The 18,000-nt window shown below is 37.8% G+C and overlaps 1 protein-coding gene across 1 annotated transcript; it reads left to right on the forward strand.

Annotated features, from left to right (window-relative positions):
- The first annotated feature begins 508 nt into the window (after positions 1-508).
- LOC145161454 (beta-fructofuranosidase, soluble isoenzyme I-like) lies at positions 509-4,293 on the forward strand. Its single transcript, XM_079080968.1, has 7 exons — positions 509-930; positions 1,489-1,497; positions 2,130-2,989; positions 3,099-3,263; positions 3,345-3,580; positions 3,694-3,781; positions 3,907-4,293. Exons 1-7 carry the CDS (start codon positions 576-578, stop codon positions 4,111-4,113), a joined length of 1,920 nt encoding a protein of 639 aa, XP_078937094.1. The 5' UTR covers positions 509-575; the 3' UTR covers positions 4,114-4,293.
- Positions 4,294-18,000: the final 13,707 nt, after the last annotated feature.

Below are 18,000 nucleotides of genomic sequence, written 5' to 3' on the forward strand. Positions count from 1 at the left end.
TATATTATTTTTTTTGGGTACATATAGTAATAATCCATATTTATTTGTAGATTTGACGACCTATGCTCCACCCATTGCCAATGCGGGGTATGTTTGACTCACGAGACCAGACCAAGATTCAATATGCCATCATCAAAGTATGTTATTTATTTTTCTAATTGTTTAAGCCTTGAAGGAGCGCTTTAATAGCTTTTTTAAAAGTATGAAATATTATATGTGTATAAGTTGAATTATAATTAATTAATTATGAAGTTAAGGTTTATATATATATATATATATATATATATATATATATATATATATATATATATTCAATTATAAGATCTATTATAATTTTTTTATATAAATTTCGGTTCATGATTTAATTTAAAAGCAAATAGTTTGCGTCGGTCCGGTTACGATTCTTTTTTTGCCGGTTCAAATAACCCTGTTTCAGACTCCGAAACAAGGTGTCACAGTTACGTATGTGGAGGTATCTGGATTAAAAATGTCTATAAAAGCTCCATTTATCATACCTCTCAACACACACTCTATAACACACTATAGTGTGGGTAGTTGAGAGAGATCAACACCACATGGCTTCCTCCACCACCACCAACCGTCTCATCCTCCACGATGAACCTCAAACCCGCCACCATCTCGCCGGATCTCCGGTGGGTCGGCGTCTATCCCTGACTAACGTCCATTTCAGGATCCCCGTTTCCGTCCTTATAATCTGTGCTCTGGTTGCTGTAATCCAAAACCAATCACAACAAATATCGGCGGCTGACATCCTTCAAGGCGGAGATAAATACTCCTCCGCCACCACGTTCGCATATCCGTTGCCGGAGGTTGAGCTGAAAGGAATTGCCATAGAGTTGGAATCGAATGCCGAGGTTGAGTGGCAACGCTCAGCTTACCATTTTCAGCCCGATAAGAACTTCATCAGCGGTATAAACTTAATATATAATTCGATTAATGACTTTTAAGAATCTCGTAAACCTTTTTTTTTTTTTTGTAAAATGTTGAAAAATATCTTTAAGTTTTAAGAATAGTTGGTTTTTGAAAGAAAAGTACGGAACTTGTTTTAGCAATTTTGTTTTCACTAATCACTAATTTTTACAAGCTAGTTTTTAATTGTTTTTGAGGACCATTTTCGTAAGAATAAAAACTATCGGTATTTATCTGGGTTCATACTTCATAATGAATTTCTTTATTATTTCGCTTACATAGTGTCGTAGATGATTGTTAAATGAACAAAGCAGTTAAATTAAACGTTTGTGGTTAATTTTCTTTGGCGAATTAGTCCAACGTCTAATGTTATATTGACATTTCTTTAATCAAATTAGTTGGACATGTTTCGAGCAAAACTTGTATCTATTAAGTATTTACATTTTTTTAATTAATGTGTTCTAAGGTTTCTTTAAACTGATGCAAATTCTTTCTTTTCCTTTTGTTTTGTAATGGTGGCGATATATTGTTGATGACATTGGCGATCCCGGCTTTTAGACCCTGATGGTAAGCATTAACGCCTGCCCTTAATTTATGTTTTTTTATTCATATGTAGAGTTGATTTCGTTATTACTTTTAATTTAATTATTAAAAAGACTAATAATCACTATCTGATATGACTTATGATACTGACAAAGTAGATACATAATCTTTAATCAAATATATTACAAAAACCACATTATGTTGGATCACATGTATTGAAAGACTAGTTTTTAGTTTTTACAAATGTTCATATAACATCGTCATCATTTTTCATGCAAAACATTTGTTAATTAATATGAGTGGTATAAAGTATAAACTTTAGATCTTCGGATCAATGAGCATGACTTAAGAAATTGGCAACTTGTTACAAGATGTCAAACAGGGAACGTATGATATTTTAGCATTGGTATCTTTCTGTAAAAATGTTTATAAATAATAGAGATATTTAACGTTTAAATTTCTGTCGACAGTTGTCTAGTGGGAATTTCATGAATATAAGCTATTTTTTAAATAAAACTTTTGGAAAAGTAATTACTGTAGTTGTTAGTGAATGGTGAATGGTGATTATGACATATACAATAATTGTACGGACAAAATGTTAAAACGTTTGGAATGTTACCAAAAGTAGTAAGTGGTTCTGATTGACTGTGACGCAGGCCCAATGTATCACATGGGTTGGTACCATCTCTTCTACCAGTACAACCCGGAATCTGCCATCTGGGGCAATATCACATGGGGCCACTCAATATCAAGAGACATGATCAATTGGTTCCATCTACCCTTCGCCATGGTCCCGGACCATTGGTATGACATCGAAGGTGTCATGACCGGGTCTGCCACCGTCCTCCCCAACGGTCAGGTCATCATGCTCTACACCGGCAATGCTTACGATCTATCCCAGCTACAGTGCTTAGCATACGCCGTCAATTCCTCTGATCCCCTCCTTTTGGAATGGAAAAAATATGAAGGAAACCCTATCTTGTTCCCACCACCTGGGGTGGGATATAAGGATTTTCGGGACCCGTCCACGTTATGGATGGGTCCCGATGGAGAATGGAGAATGGTAATGGGGTCCAAGCATAACCAGACTATTGGTTGTGCATTGGTTTACCGTACTACTAATTTTACGCACTTTGTGCTGAATGAAGAGGTACTTCACGCTGTTCCCCATACTGGCATGTGGGAATGTGTGGATTTGTATCCGGTGTCCACCACACACACGAACGGGTTGGAAATGAAAGATAATGGGCCGGATGTTAAATACATTTTGAAACAAAGTGGTGATGAAGATCGACATGATTGGTATGCGATTGGGAGTTTTGACCCTGTAAACGATAAATGGTACCCAGATGATCCTGAAAATGATGTGGGAATCGGACTACGATATGATTATGGAAAGTTTTATGCGTCTAAAACTTTTTATGACCAACATAAGAACAGAAGGGTACTTTGGGGTTATGTCGGTGAAACTGACCCCCCTAAAGACGACCTTTTGAAAGGATGGGCTAACATTTTGGTACGTAACTTTCGATTAAATAACGAATAAATTATTAAGTTTCCCTAATTTAGATATTAGGGATTCTTTTTTTTTTAATTATAATTTTTTTTTGGTTTTAATGTTATAGAATATTCCAAGGTCTGTTGTTTTGGACACGCAAACGGGAACCAATTTGATTCAATGGCCAATTGAGGAAGTGGAAAAACTGAGATCGAAAAAATACGATGAATTCAAAGATGTGGAGCTCCGACCCGGATCACTCATTCCCCTCGAGATAGGCACAGCCACACAGGTGATTTCATAATATTTTCATCTTTTGTAGCATTTTTCTTTTGTATGTAAAAAAAATAACATTAGTTTTTTCTGAATGCAGTTGGATATAAGTGCGACATTTGAAATTGATGAAAAGATGTTAGAATCGACGCTTGAAGCCGATGTTTTGTTCAACTGTACGACTAGCGAGGGTTCAGTCGGGAGGGGTGTGTTGGGCCCATTTGGAGTTGTTGTTCTAGCGGACGCCAGTCGCTCCGAGCAACTTCCGGTGTATTTCTATATTGCAAAAGACACCGATGGAACCTCAAAAACTTACTTCTGTGCTGATGAATCAAGGTTTCTAATAGATTTCGTTTTTGATTTAAGTTCAAAGTTTAGTAACCAAAACGCATATGTCACTCGTTGATTGAGTTTTGAATACGTACATATACATACATCTACTAATGCAGATCATCAAAGGATAAAAACATAGGAAAATGGGTATACGGAAGCAGTGTTCCTGTTTTTGAAGGCGAAAAATACAACATGAGGTTACTGGTACGTGATCAATTCCGGTTATTTAAGTACCAAATTTTTGCAACTGTTGATGATTCGTCGATCTCGATTCAAGATTCAAATGATCTGAATTACACCCTACTGACTCAATTTGATTTTACTTACAGGTGGATCATTCGATAGTGGAGGGGTTCGCACAAGGTGGAAGAACGGTGGTGACATCAAGAGTGTATCCGACCAAGGCAATCTACGGCGCTGCTAAGCTATTTTTGTTCAACAACGCCACCGGAATCAGCGTGAAGGCATCTATCAAGATCTGGAAAATGGGGGAAGCAGAACTTGATCCTTTCCCTCTTTCTGGGTGGAGTTCTTGATTATTAATTAGAATTGGTTGAAGTCCCTCCTTGCCTGCTCCTCTGTTTGTATTATATGTTATTATTGTAAACTATAGTAGCATGATTATCGATTCGGGCTTAATGGGGGGCATTATGGTAGTTTGTTATGGTTGGTTGGAGTACTTCCATTTGTGAGATTATAAATTCAAATTTTATTCCTGTTTTCCAAATGGTCCGCGTGTCGTCATTTTATATTTCATAGTTTATGTAAAATAATTTTCATAATTTATAAAATTCTGTATTTGAAGAAAGTAAATGTTTAAATTGATACAGATGGTAATTTCGACTTATTTACCTATAAATAACATAGATTTTGGTTACAGGGGAAAATAACACAAAAGTCATTAAGTTACACCAAAATTCAATTTTGACATTGTGTTTTATTTAGTCTCAAATTTGACAATGTGTTTCCAGTTTGTTACAATTCTGACAACTTGATCGATCAAACTAGTTGTCTGCTGACGTGACATTTTTTGCTCCAAATCGAACAGTTTTATTTATATTGACCATTTTCTACTTGAAACTATATAAATATATATATTTTTCATTTAAAAATCATATTTTTATATAAATACAAGGTTTTTTTACATCAGACAATAATGTTATGTATAAATATGTATTAGTTATATTATAACCGTATTTTACATTAAATACACAACTTTAAAATGAGTTTGGAGATGTTGAATGCACAAACATATAAGCTAATTTGATCTCGAGAACACGAGGGTTCCATGTTCATTTTAATTACCAAGAGACTGTTTGTTGTATATATTTGTGATTTTTTATTCTTACAGATATACTTCTTGTTCATCTAATATTACAATAGTGCATTAGACATACTGTTATAATATAATTAATACATATTTATATATAACATTATCGTTTGAATGTAAAAACCGTATATTTATACAAAATATGTTTTTTAAATGAAAAAAAATATATTTATACGGTTTCAAATCAAAAAATATATTTAAATGGTTTCAAATGGAACAAAAAAAGTTAAAAATTAGTGTCAAAATTGAAAAAAAAATGATGATCAATTTTGAACAAAAAAAAAACTTATTATCAAAATTGAAAAAAATGATAACTTAGTGTCAAAATTGAAAAAAGTGAAAAATTTAGTGTCTTTTGTAACATTTTTTTATTTTGGCACGTCAGCATGTCATGTCAATATATCACATCATCAAAATTGACATTTATCATGTCACGTCAGCAGGTAACCGGTTTTTCTAAAGTGGTAAGAATTGTAACAAATTAAAAAAATACAGTGTCAATTTCAAAACAAAAAAACATTAAGCTAAACTAAAATTTTGGTGTAAACTTAGTGACTTTGTGATATTCTGCCTATTCTAAATGGTCATGAAAATTGAAAATTTAGATAAATTAGTTTTTACTATAATTTTAAAAAATTAGATATTTTCTTATATTTTATTTCTATTTATCATTCTACTCATATAAAATTATAACATTTGAGTACCACTAATTCTCTTTCTTAATCACTTCTCTTCATTGTAACGTTTTTTTTAACCAATGAATAAAAAAATTACTAAAAAAATGGAGTAACCTTAATTTCTCTATAATTTTTTATGTAAATAAGCTTTATAGGAAAATTGAGTAATCTAACCATTATAAAAGAGGTTTTCAAAAAAAAACCATTTTTTTTTAATTTTTGAAAAATAACAACTTTTTCATTCCGAAGTATTGTTCATATTTCGAAGTTTTTCTTTTTCAGTTTTCAAAGAGATTTTTTTTGTTTTTGTTTTTTTTTTTTTTGGATTCCGAATGCTAAATTTCGTAATTTTTTATGTCATTGTTTTTCAATAAAATGTCTAATTTATGCACTAATACTTTATATAGTTTACATAATTGTGTTTGTTTAATTTTTTGTTAAAGTAAGCAAAAAAATGTTTTTTTTTCTTGAAATTCCGGAATTGTTTTTCGGATTTCAGACTTGTTCTTAAATTTTCGGAGATTTTCTTTCAAAATCTAAAATTTTAGTCTGGAATTCGGAATGCCGTTCCGGAATTTGTCAAAAAAAAATGTTTTTTATTGTCAAAAGATACAAACTGTACCAAATCAGGTATACACCACGTCAGGGGTTACTCAGAAACACACAGCCGAACTTACAGCCATAGTAAACGAAGATAACGCAGGCGGTTGTTATAATTATTTTTGGTCTGCTCCGATCGACAATGCAGATGAGACTATCGGTTTATCAGAGAGAACCTCATGGAGGGTTAAAGGCAGATACGTGGCAGAACCACTCAACAAGCCTACAAGCTTTGATGTACCAAGCACAAGTGGTGCTAAAGAAATTCCAAGCGAACCCATGAAGACTGCAAGCGAAACCTCTTCATTAAAGAGTGAAACTCATGCTGAGAGATCGAAGTCAAGGGCGAACATACACAAGTCTCAACAGCAGCTTGTTGAACAAAAACGCCAGCGGAACAGAAGATATCAAAAGAATCTTAATGAAAGGAAGCAGTTTTGGAACTCCCAAAACTCCAATTATGTTCGCATTGAAAAGGCGTCAAAACTCAAGGCGAAAGCAAGATCAAAGTATAATTCTGATCCATGCACTCACTGCCAATCCTGCAGTCAAGCGAACCGAAAGACCAGTCTCGATCCAAAATCTTGCATCGACATGAACCGAAAAAGCAGTTTCGTTCCCAGATCAAGTGGTGAAAAGAACCGAAAGCCCAACTTCGGTTCTAAACCGAATACTCCTCCTTCTCGACCAAAGCAGAATCCTAACAAGGATGTCAAGGATAGCAAGGGAAAAGGGAAGCTCGTCTCTGACGACAAAACGCAAACAAAGAAGACGTCAGCTAACCCTAGGAAACACCAAAACAAGTCCGTTAAGAATCAAAATAAAAATCCTCAACCTGATTTAAACAAACTCAAGGTCTTTACCATCAAAAGGAAAGACGAAACCACTCTAATAAAAAGAACTTATATGGTTGATCTTTCAATTGCTATTCCCTGTTCTGTAAAAGGCTCACGTGGACCCAAGCAACTTTGGGTTCCTAAATCTGCTTGATTTTTGCAAGTTATCAGTGACGAGCAGTTCGACGACGAATGGTACATAGATAGTGGCTGCTCCCGTCACATGACAGGAAGAAGGGAAGAGCTGAGGGAGTTTCGGGAACTAAAAGATGGTGGATGTGTCAAATATGGTAACAACTCATATGGCACAATAAAAGGCTATGGAATGATCACAAACGGAGATTTCTCAATCCGGAAAGTAGCATATGTAGAGGGATTGCAGCACAATCTCATCAGTGTCTCTCAACTGGTTGTGGGAACTGGATTGAAGGTTTCGTTCGATGATGAAGGTTCGGAGATTGTTGAAAAGAAGACGAAGTATGTCCTGTTAAAATCCAAGCGAAAAGGGGAAATGTATCCTCTAAATCTTAACCCAATTCGAGGAAAGCCAGCTGTAGGCCTCTTAACGAAAGCACACTCTAACGAAAGTTGCCTATGGCACCGAAGGCTGTCACATCTCAACTTTAAGGATATCAACAAGTTGGTTATCGGTGATCGTGTAAGAGGACTTCCACTTCTCAAATTTGATAAGGAACACTTGTGCGCAGCATGTGAGATGGGAAAGCAAAGCCGAAAGAGTCATCCCACAATTGTCAACACAAAGATCATCGAACCTCTTGAGCTTCTTCACATCGATCTATGTGGTCCATCGGGCATAGAAAGCGTTAGTGGTAATAAGTACATTCTAGTTATAGTTGATGACTTTTCACGCTTCACCTGGGTTTTCTTTCTTAAACAGAAATCAGAGGCGACACCAAATCTCAAGAACTTTATTAAGCAAGTGGAGCTTCAACTGCGAAAGGTGGTTAGAAATGTCCGAAGTGACAATGGGCTGGAATTCAAAAACCAAGAGTTTGAAGAATTTCTCACTGAAAAGGGAGTGTCTCACAACTTCTCTGCTCCCTATACTCCACAACAAAATGGCATAGTTGAAAGGCGAAACCGTTCGTTGTGTGAAGCGGCCCGAACCATGCTCAGTTTCGCTTCCCTACCTCTGTACTTCTGGGCTGATGCAATTGCAGCTGCCTGCTATACCCAGAACCGAACCTTCCTCAACAAGCGATTTTCAATAACACCATATGAAATTCTGAATAATCGCAAGCCAAATGTCAAGTTCTTCCATGCGTTCGGTTCAAGGTGCTTTATTTTCAATTCTAAAGAAAACCGAAACAAGTTTGATGTGAAGGCAGATGAAAGGATCTTTCTTGGCTACTCTCTGACCTCCAAGGCATATAGGGTTCTGAATAAACGTTCAAAGAAAATTGAAGAAACCTACTATGTCACCTTTGATGATGATTACGTGAAGAAACTTTAATCAAGCAAAGGACCAACGGAGGAAATCTTTCCAAAATCAGGACAAGTCTCGGTTCCAGTATCCAATCTATTTGAAGAACACATGTTGCTCTTTGATGAACCAGAGAGAGCAATTCATTCTGAGTCAAAGGCAGCTGACAACAAGATCGACAACTTGAAGAAAATTATCGATGAAGCAGCAAAAGATATAGAAAGCGAACATCAAGGACCAACCGCACAGCCAGGTCCAAGCGAACCTCACAGCTCAAGTGCACCTCAAGATCAAGGCGAACCCCAAAGCTCGAGCGATCCTACTCATAAATGTTATACATTCCATGGGAGAGTTCATCTACAACAAGGCGACCTGATTTGCCATTCCAGGGGGAGAACCCATCTCCAACAATGACCCATGAAAGTCCAATCGAGGGGGAGAATTCTATACCGGATGTTGAGATTGTTTCATCATTCGAGGGGGAGAATAACAATACAAATGACGAAGATTCTCAATCAAAATTCGAAGAAGAAATAAATGTTGAATTGGATCCTGCTTATGATCCAGCTTATCCTCCACTCGTTAAATGGACACGCGATCATCCAAAAACTCAAGTAATTGGCGAATCATCTGAGGGAGTTCTCACACGTTCTCAACTGAAAGCGAAGCAAACTGCTTTATTCTCTCAAGTAGAATTATGCATGTCTAATTCGTTTGTTTCCAAGATTGAGCCGAAAACAGTGAATAATGCAATTGATCACTCCGATTGGGTACAGGCAATGCAAGACGAACTCCATGAGTTTGAGCGAAATCGAGTTTGGAGATTAATTCCCACACCAAAGGATGCATATGTAGTTGGCTTAAAATGGGTTTTTAGAAACAAAATGTACAAAGAAGGGAATGTGATTCGTAATAAAGCAAGGTTGGTTGTGAAGGGATATTGTCAGGAAGAAGGTATAGACTATGAAGAAACCTTCGCTCCTATAGCAAGATTAGAATCAGTGCGAATCTTTCTGGCATACGCTGCACATAAAAACTTTTAAGTATTTCAAATGGATGTCAAGTGTGCCTTCCTGAATGGAGAACTAGAGGAGACTATATATGTTGAGCAACCACCGGGTTTCGTGAACGAAAAGTATCCTGATCATTGCTATATTCTGGATAAAGTCGTCTATGGTTTGAAGCAAGCTCCTAGAGTCTGGTATGAAACTCTTACTCGATTTCTAAAAATGTCTAAGTTTAAACAAGGTTCGGTTGAACCAACCTTCTTTCGCAAGAAAGAGGGTGACCACTTAATGATCGTCCAAATTTATGTCGATGACATCATATTCGGTTCCACGAATCCCAGCCTAACAGCTGAATTCAGGAAGTTGATGGAGACTAAGTTTGAGATGAGCTCAATGGGTCCAATTAAATTTTCCTTGGCTTGAATATTATACATGGACCCGAAGGCATATTTATCAATCAGGAGGCTTACACAAAGACCCTACTGGCTAAGTTTGGCATGATGGGAGATTCCAAAGTAAAGGTTCCTATGGCATTTGGAACGAAGTTAACACCATCTTTGGAGAAACCGGTTGTTGATATGACCCTCTATCGGAAAATGATAGGGTCTCTAATGTATCTAACAGCTAGTAGACCAGACATTATATTTTCTGTTTGTTATTGTTCTAGGTTCCAAGCTAATCAACGCAAACCTCATATGGTAGCTGTTAAGAACATCTTCAGATATTTGAAGCGAACCTCATCTCTCGGTCTATGGTATCCTGCTAAATCAGGATTTTTCGTTCAAGCATTCTCTGATGCTGATCTTGGAGGATGTGGTTTAGACCGAAAGAGCACAACTGGTGGGTGTCAATTCCTTGATGGAAAACTCGTTAGCTGGCAATCCAAGAAGCAAACATGTGTGTCTCTTTCTACAGTCGAAGTTGAGTATATCGCGACTGCCTCTTCTACTTCACAGGTCATTTGGATACAAAGCCAACTTAGAGACTATGGCCTAAACATGAAGAAGATTCCACTTTATTGTGACTCAGAAAGCACTATTCGGATATGTCACAATCCAGTGCAACACTCCAAAACGAAACATATAGCACTGAGATACCACTTCATCAAAGATCACGTTGAAGATGGGAATGTGGAAATCCACTTTGTTAGATCTGCTGATCAACTAGCTGACATCTTCACGAAAGCCTTACCTGAAGTAAGTTTTAATAAAATACTCCAAGGCTTAGGAATGATGGAAGCTGAATCAGTACCGAAACTACTTTCGCCTCATCAAAATTGAACAAGCGAAATAGAGCGAACGCTCGGTCTATTTCGGCTCCAGATTTTTCGGGAACCGAAATGGACCGAACGCGAAATAGAGCGAACGCTCGGTCTATTTCGGCTCCTGATTTTTCGGGAACCGAAATGAACCGAATGCTCGGTCCATTTCGCTTCAGTACTTTTAGGTGAGGTTTCGGTTGTATACTTTGTACACTATGTATATCTTTTCTTAATTCATTTCTTTTCATAAAACTCAAAAATATTTTCCTTTCTGTTTTTATTTCTTTTTCAGAAATTCATAAAACTCAATATATATATATATATATATATATATATATATATATATATATATATATATATATATATTTCCTTTTTGTTTTTATTTCTTTTTCAGAAAATTTCATAAAATCCAAAAATATTTTTTTGTTGTTCTTGTTGCTTTTTATCAAAATTCAAAAATTCCAAAAATATCACTGAAAGGTATCATCGATCATTCAAATGATGGAGCTGGGACAGGTATACATTTCTTTATCTTTGTACCAGTTAAGTGTCCCTAGAAGCATGCTGCTGTATGTTGACCAAAGCCTCAAAGACTTCAAGTGAAGCCTTACTGATTTGATATACACAAATCAATTTTTCCCAATCAGGCTGATAAAATCACTTATGTCATGAGCTACCTTACTCGTCTCACATTAAGTTAAGAGTTGTCTGCTCGGTCCTTACTATATAGCAGAGGTACTTTCGGTTCTTTAACCTCCTTATCACTTTTCTCCATCTCATTTCGGTTCATAATCGTAACCCTTGAGACTCTCAGAATTTACCACTGAGGTTTATGGTTACACAACATCTGTGTTAATGATCTTAGCTTCGTTTCACCACGTGCTAAGTGAAACCCAAAATCCAACTCCTATAACGAATTGACGGTGAACAATCAAATGTTCTAGTTTTCACCCATGTATTAACGAAACCACTTTAGTGGAAGATACCAAGAAATCTCTTTTTAATTTTTGTGTGATATTTATGAAACTGTCTGACACCAAGGCATTTCTTCCCATAAGATCCAGTTTATTTTTGTTTTTGAGATTTCTACAAATATCACCAAGTCACTGAATATATTATCTAACATCCTTGTTTAATAGGCTACACTGGTCTCACAAGTACTTCATCCAACTTTCGGTCTTATGTCAAGTACTGAACTTCGGTTGAAGCTAAGCCACCCCTTATAGCTTAAATTGAAAAGATGTCTTTCAATGTTTCTTAATAAACATTTGATCGTAGTTCAACTGGAAACCACACAGACATTTCTAAGTCTCTCTTGACTTTGAAGGAAGCGATTCGTTCCAGGGATCCATAGTTTCGTGTCTAAATAGACATCACTTAAATCCCCCAAATACTTTGCTTTCTTTCTTTTCTATTCGCACACTCTTGCACGAAGATCTTTATGATTTTTCCAATTCTTGTTCGTGGTACTAATGGCAATTTTTCAGATTTGATGCTTCGGTTGTAAATGCTATGGTGGTACACTATGTTAAGGCGCGAACATTGCCAGCCTTATATGAAGCGAAAGGGTTAGTCACTGTTTGAAAAAGGAATTTGAAAAGTTTTCGAAGTTGAAGAGGCGGTAACGACATAAGATTACAAATCGAGTCATTGGATAAGATTTGCAACGGGCGCGTGAATTTGAAACGGTTCCTAACATCACGCCTGATGACGTCTTCCTAGGGAAACACAGTTGTCAAATCGCGCTTTTTCAGGCGCCGATTCAGAAGATCGTAACATTATTACTACGGATTCTTTCTCTCTCCTGGAAATGGTATATAAGGTTTTCTCACACCTCTTGTCCCATATTACCACTTACAAATCCTCTCAAGCACTATACGGCGAATTCTCTCTCTACTGTTCATCTTTTTCTTCAAGGTTCAACAATGGCGAATTCCTCTTCTGTTTATGAACACAGTGCTCAATCCTCTCTTCTCATCATTAAACCGAATCAAAACCTCATCATTGATCTCTCACCTTTCCAGTATGATCCCTACATGCTGCAAGTGGTTGAATGCCTCAAATATTCACCACTTGTAGTTGCCCTAACCAAGGTGGAGTATGTTCCCATGTCGCTACTTTCTCATGTCTACTCAACTGCTGTCTACGATAAAGTCAATGGGAGAATTTTCTTTGATATCTTCAATCAAAAGGCATCAATTTCAAAAACTAGGTTTTGTTTTTTACTAAGGATTGCTATCGACGACTCCATGATCAACCATGATTCCATTACCAGCACTCAACTCTTCACAATGTTCTATGATATGGGATACACTAAGATTCTCACCACTGTCACAAAGTTCAAGAAATCATGCCTTCCTCCTCAGTGGAATGGTCTTTTTACACTCCTCTTCAAGGGTTTATCGGAGAGGGTTGCAGGTTCAGATGGGGCGAGCAAGGCGTTCATGACCCTTCTCTACGGTCTGTACACTGGGGTCAACATGGACTTTGGGTCTATCTTATGGTCTCAACTAGTTCAAAGTCTTAGTTCCACTTCACGCTACTATGAAATCTCTTGTGCTAGGTTTTGGACTCTTGTTACTCAATGGGCGATGGATAAGCTTCAAATTCCAACAATGGCGGACTCATTAATGTCTTTTATTGCTACCTTCCACACGACGAAGATAATAGTTTCTGATCCATCGAAGTCTATGTTCATTGGTTCGGTTCCGGAATCCATGTACAGGTGTGTTTCCGGTGAAAGCAAAGTGATAACTGAGTACAAGAAGCTACCTCCTTCAGGGCCAAGGCAGCTAACTCCCGAAATGCAAAGCTCCTTAGACGCAGCAGATAAACCAGCTAAAAGAGGGAAGAAGCCTGAAAGAAAAGGGGAGAAGGAAGGTCAATCCTCTAAAGTTTCTACTCCCAAGAAGCGAAAGTCTGAACAAGCAGCTCCTTCTGCTCCAAAGAAATGCAAGACCAAGAAGAAGGCACACAAGCCGAAGGCTCCTTCTTCCAGTGATTCTGAATACGTTCCATCTGATCCACAGCCCGAACCAGAGTCTAGTGATGATGACGTTTCTCAAAACAAGAGTTCTCTTCGAGATAATTCGCCTCCACCCTCACCACATCAAGAAGGTAACCGAAACTCACCTCCTCCTTCTCCTACACAATCGGTTCCTATTACCATTGCTCCGTGCCCTCCTCCCATATCATCTTCCACTACAACCTCAATTCCAGTTCCAACCCCTTTATTCACCGAAGTTTCCACAACTACTACCACTACAAACGAACCTCACGTCCGTGTCAACGTATCTGATACGGGGGCACCTACTTTTGAATCTGAACCCCTAATTACCTCAAAACCTTTATCTCCACCTCCCTCACACGCATCGGACACTGTTCTTGGCGGAGCAGAAATGGAATTTGATTCTGTCTATTTTAGCCCATATCGTGTTCAAAGCGATGATGATGGTGATGACGCTCCTGTCACGAAGAGGCATTTAAAGGATCTGAATGACAAGCTTGACCAATTGCCTTCTTCTTCCTCTTCTACTCCAAGTGGAGCGTACTCTGAAGTTGCAATCAAGGCTCTGTTGGAAACTTTCGTCAAGGAGCATGACACTTCCATTTCTAATGCCGTCAAAGCTATAAATGCTTCCACTTCCTCATGCCAGAAAGCTTCTAGTGCAGTTGAAGAATCCACAAATGATTGCAAGCAAGCGTCCGCAAAAGTCGAAAAACTAATTTCTGATGCTCAAGTTTTTCTTGATTCTCTTCAGGCTGCAACTCAGAAGAATGCTCAAATGGTGAATGCTTCTGTTGGTAATCTTACCCGCTCGCTTCAGGATGAAAAGAAGCACTTTGAGGAGGCACGCCAAGCTATCCAGTCTGCCAACACCGACCTTCACACATTGGTTGATGCCTGTATTACTCAACTCGAAGCTGAACTAGCTGTGGAAAACAAAATAATGGATGAGCTGGATCGTCGAACTGCTCAGCTTAAAACTCAGAACTTGAAGCTCAAGATGGAGACAAAGGAAATTGAAGAACTCAAGTCAGAGCGAGCAGTGGTCAAAAGTTATGTTGGTGATGTGCATTCCATTCTTTTACATCTTCTGGACGCACATGACTCGGTCCTTACTATCTCGGTTCGACGCCACCTGGCTGAGAAGTTGAGACCTACTCTAGACATTCTAAGCAGGATTGAAGGTGTTCTGGAGTCCGTTGTCCCTCCGAAACAAGGGGGAGAAAATGTTACCCAGGGTCAATCACAATAACCTCCAAAAAGCAAACCCATCACCCAACCGAAAGTCAATGCTGAACCGAAGGGTAATGAAGCTTCGGGCAGTATGAAGGACAAACGAAAGAAGAAAATTGGTGATAATGATGAGGATGAAATTGATGATGTGGCTGAAACAGAAGAAAAAGCTTCCAAATTCGAAGACCTCAAAATAAAGCGAACTGATCGAGAGCTTGAGGAAAAGCTTCGTAAAGCAAGTGACGAAGATGAAAGGGAGAGGAAACAAAAAGAAGCGAACAAGGTTTTAGAACGAAGTAAATCTATGCTCCCTTTGTGGACGATGGAAAAACTTCTGAAGGAGGTAATTGAATCTCCAAGCACACATTGGCTCGAACCGGTCCTTTCTTTTGATCTTGAGAATTCCAAGGATTCTCAATTTGATATGCCAATCACCCGAAAGACGTTAATCTTTCATTGTTTTGAGTCAACAGTTGCCATCCCCTCTCCTGACCCGAAGGTTGATCGAGACCTGATCGAGTACTATCTTGCGTTCTCTCAACCTCAATACCTGACTTGGAGTAAACAAAAGATCACAACAGTCAAGGTGTTGAAACCCACTTCGGCAGGGAAGTTTATCAATATCAAATTCAAAGTGACCCGAGGCTCAGACAGTTCGGTTCATATGATCTCCCTAGCTGATTTACCAAATTTGAATCCTCATGATTGGATTCTCCTGAACAATATTTTGTTGACTAATCAAAAAGAGTATGAGCCTATCATAGATCACATCAAGCGAATGCTGGTGTGTTATATTATTGAAGTCGCAAAGATGGATCAGGAAATCGCCTCTGCCTTAAGAAAGAAGCCCACTATCAAGCCAATTGGGAAGGCAAGCGACATCCACTTGATGATGAAGGGTAAAATCGACCCACAGTTTCATACAGTCATGCTCATCAGGGGCGAAGGTCAAAAATGCTTGTTCGCTCTTGTTGACAAACACTTGTTCTCCACTTCTTTCTTGGAGCATATTCTCGATATCATATACAGGTGCAATCAGAACAGTGAAGCTGATAAGAAGTTGTTTTCAGATATGCTTCGGTGGTATATTAATTTTCGCCAAACTCTTCTTGCCATCATACCCAAGCTGTTCAAGACTGTGAAGAAAAACCATCGTTACTCAATCGGAGTGATCTCTCGCCTCAATTGGCGCAAAGGGGGAGATTGTTGAGTCTATGGGTTGCGCCATTGGGCTTTGGTAGTTTAGTCCAATATATTCACAGTTTGGGCCTGTCCAACCGTGTGTTTGTTTTTAGGGTTTAGTATTTATGGTGCATGCATGCATCACGTTAGTTACGCTTCTTGATTATTTTGTTTAACAAGTACTGTAACCCTAGCACACCTCTAAAGTAGAATTTCTTCATCGAGCTCTTCTGAGGTGTTTCTGTTTTAATCATTCGACATCCGTTTGATTCATTGTGTGTTTGTTCTTTGGTTGGCTTCCTGTTTTATTTGTTGAGAATCTTATCGATCTAAAAGAGTTTTTAACTCATCACCTCAAACAAGTCACAAACACCATGAACAAATGGAGAATAATGAGAGAGGTTATGGAGCACACAAAATCGTCCATCTCTTAGAATAATCCATCCTTGGTCGATTTTTGGCTTTAGTGGGTTACATATATAATGTAGAATTCCAAGAGTTATATGTAACCCTAATTCTTACACTTAGGCTTATGATCCATAACTTATTTGGACTAATAATTTATGGACTTTTACATAAGCTTAGCCCATTACAAACTAATCATGGATCAGCCCAAACCATATGTCTCACTGATTTACATAATCATTCCCCGTTAATTTAATTAGTCTCTTTTGATCACTAAATTAATTCCAAATTAATTCTTGATCAATACTAATTAAATAATATGATTTCTCAATTAATATATTATACTTATAATATATTAATAAATCACAAATAACCTCTTACTCAAATATTCATCCTATCAAATTGTTCTGATGAAGGCAACCCGAAACGGACCATGCTACTATCGGGTCAAGTACATACCAATTATAGTTATGGGCTTAGACACCTAATCGAACAGGACCAAGGCCCAAAAATGGCCCAAATGGGTTTCCTGGTAGTACGCCCTGCATACCACCTATTACGCCCTACGTACAACACTTGATGAGGAAGGATTACGGGGCAACGATCCAGTACACACAACGTACTCAAGGTTATGCCCGACTTACTCTTTAGAAGTCTAGGCCTTCTATTAAGGTCTTAAATGCTTTAAGAATTAACGTCCAAACTTCAAATCTAACTCCAATAAACATCTAAAATCATAAAGTTACAACATTTATGCCCTTGCATGGATACAAGGAGTCCAATACCAAAACCCTAACTCATTTAACCATGTAAAACTCCATAACTCTTGCATGGAAGAATACCAAGGTCCAAGCTTGCATTTTTATGAAACTAAACACTCTAAAGTTCCTAAAAGCACAGCTCAAAATCTCTGGAGTATTCCATACTCACAAAGATCAAGGTTTTGGGACAAAAAGAACGTGAATCTAATCTCAAACAAGATCTATCAAAGAAATCATCAAGATTTGAACTTTATACCTCCTGAAGATGCACACAGATGAGAAGAATATAGATCTAAAGGCTTGAAAGCAACACCACAACTCCAAAGGCTTTCTCTCACCACCAAGAACACCAAAATATCACTAAAAAGCTTTAAATTTTACACACAAAGATTAGGGTTTCAAGATGAGGGCTAAGAGGGATGGAGGCCGGAGGTAAGTAAAGGTTTGAGGCCATAAAGCTCTTTAAATAGGGTCCAAACCCTAAAAATTAGGGTTTAAAGTCTTTGTGAGTACGCCCAACATACTCTTTCGTACGCCCAACGTACGCAACAACCTCCCCGAAACCACTTAGAGTACCACGTTCGACGTACCAAAAGGTACGCCCCACGTAAGGACCATTTTTGCAAATAATTTTATACTTTAATGTCAAAAATGAAAGATACCTAGAACACGGGTGTCAC

Source organism: Lactuca virosa, chromosome 2, assembly GCF_052849685.1.
Source record: "Lactuca virosa cultivar CGN04683 chromosome 2, Lactuca_virosa_CGN04683_v6, whole genome shotgun sequence".
NCBI classification, from domain to species: Eukaryota; Viridiplantae; Streptophyta; class Magnoliopsida; order Asterales; family Asteraceae; genus Lactuca; species Lactuca virosa.

Coding starts and splice junctions, on each gene's coding strand:
- LOC145161454 (XM_079080968.1), top strand. CDS start 576: ATGGCTTCCTCCACCACCACCAACCGTCTCATCCTCCACGATGAACCT. Junction 2,990..3,098: donor AAGGATGGGCTAACATTTTG/GTACGTAACTTT, acceptor TTAATGTTATAG/AATATTCCAAGGTCTGTTGT. Junction 3,581..3,693: donor TTCTGTGCTGATGAATCAAG/GTTTCTAATAGA, acceptor CTACTAATGCAG/ATCATCAAAGGATAAAAACA.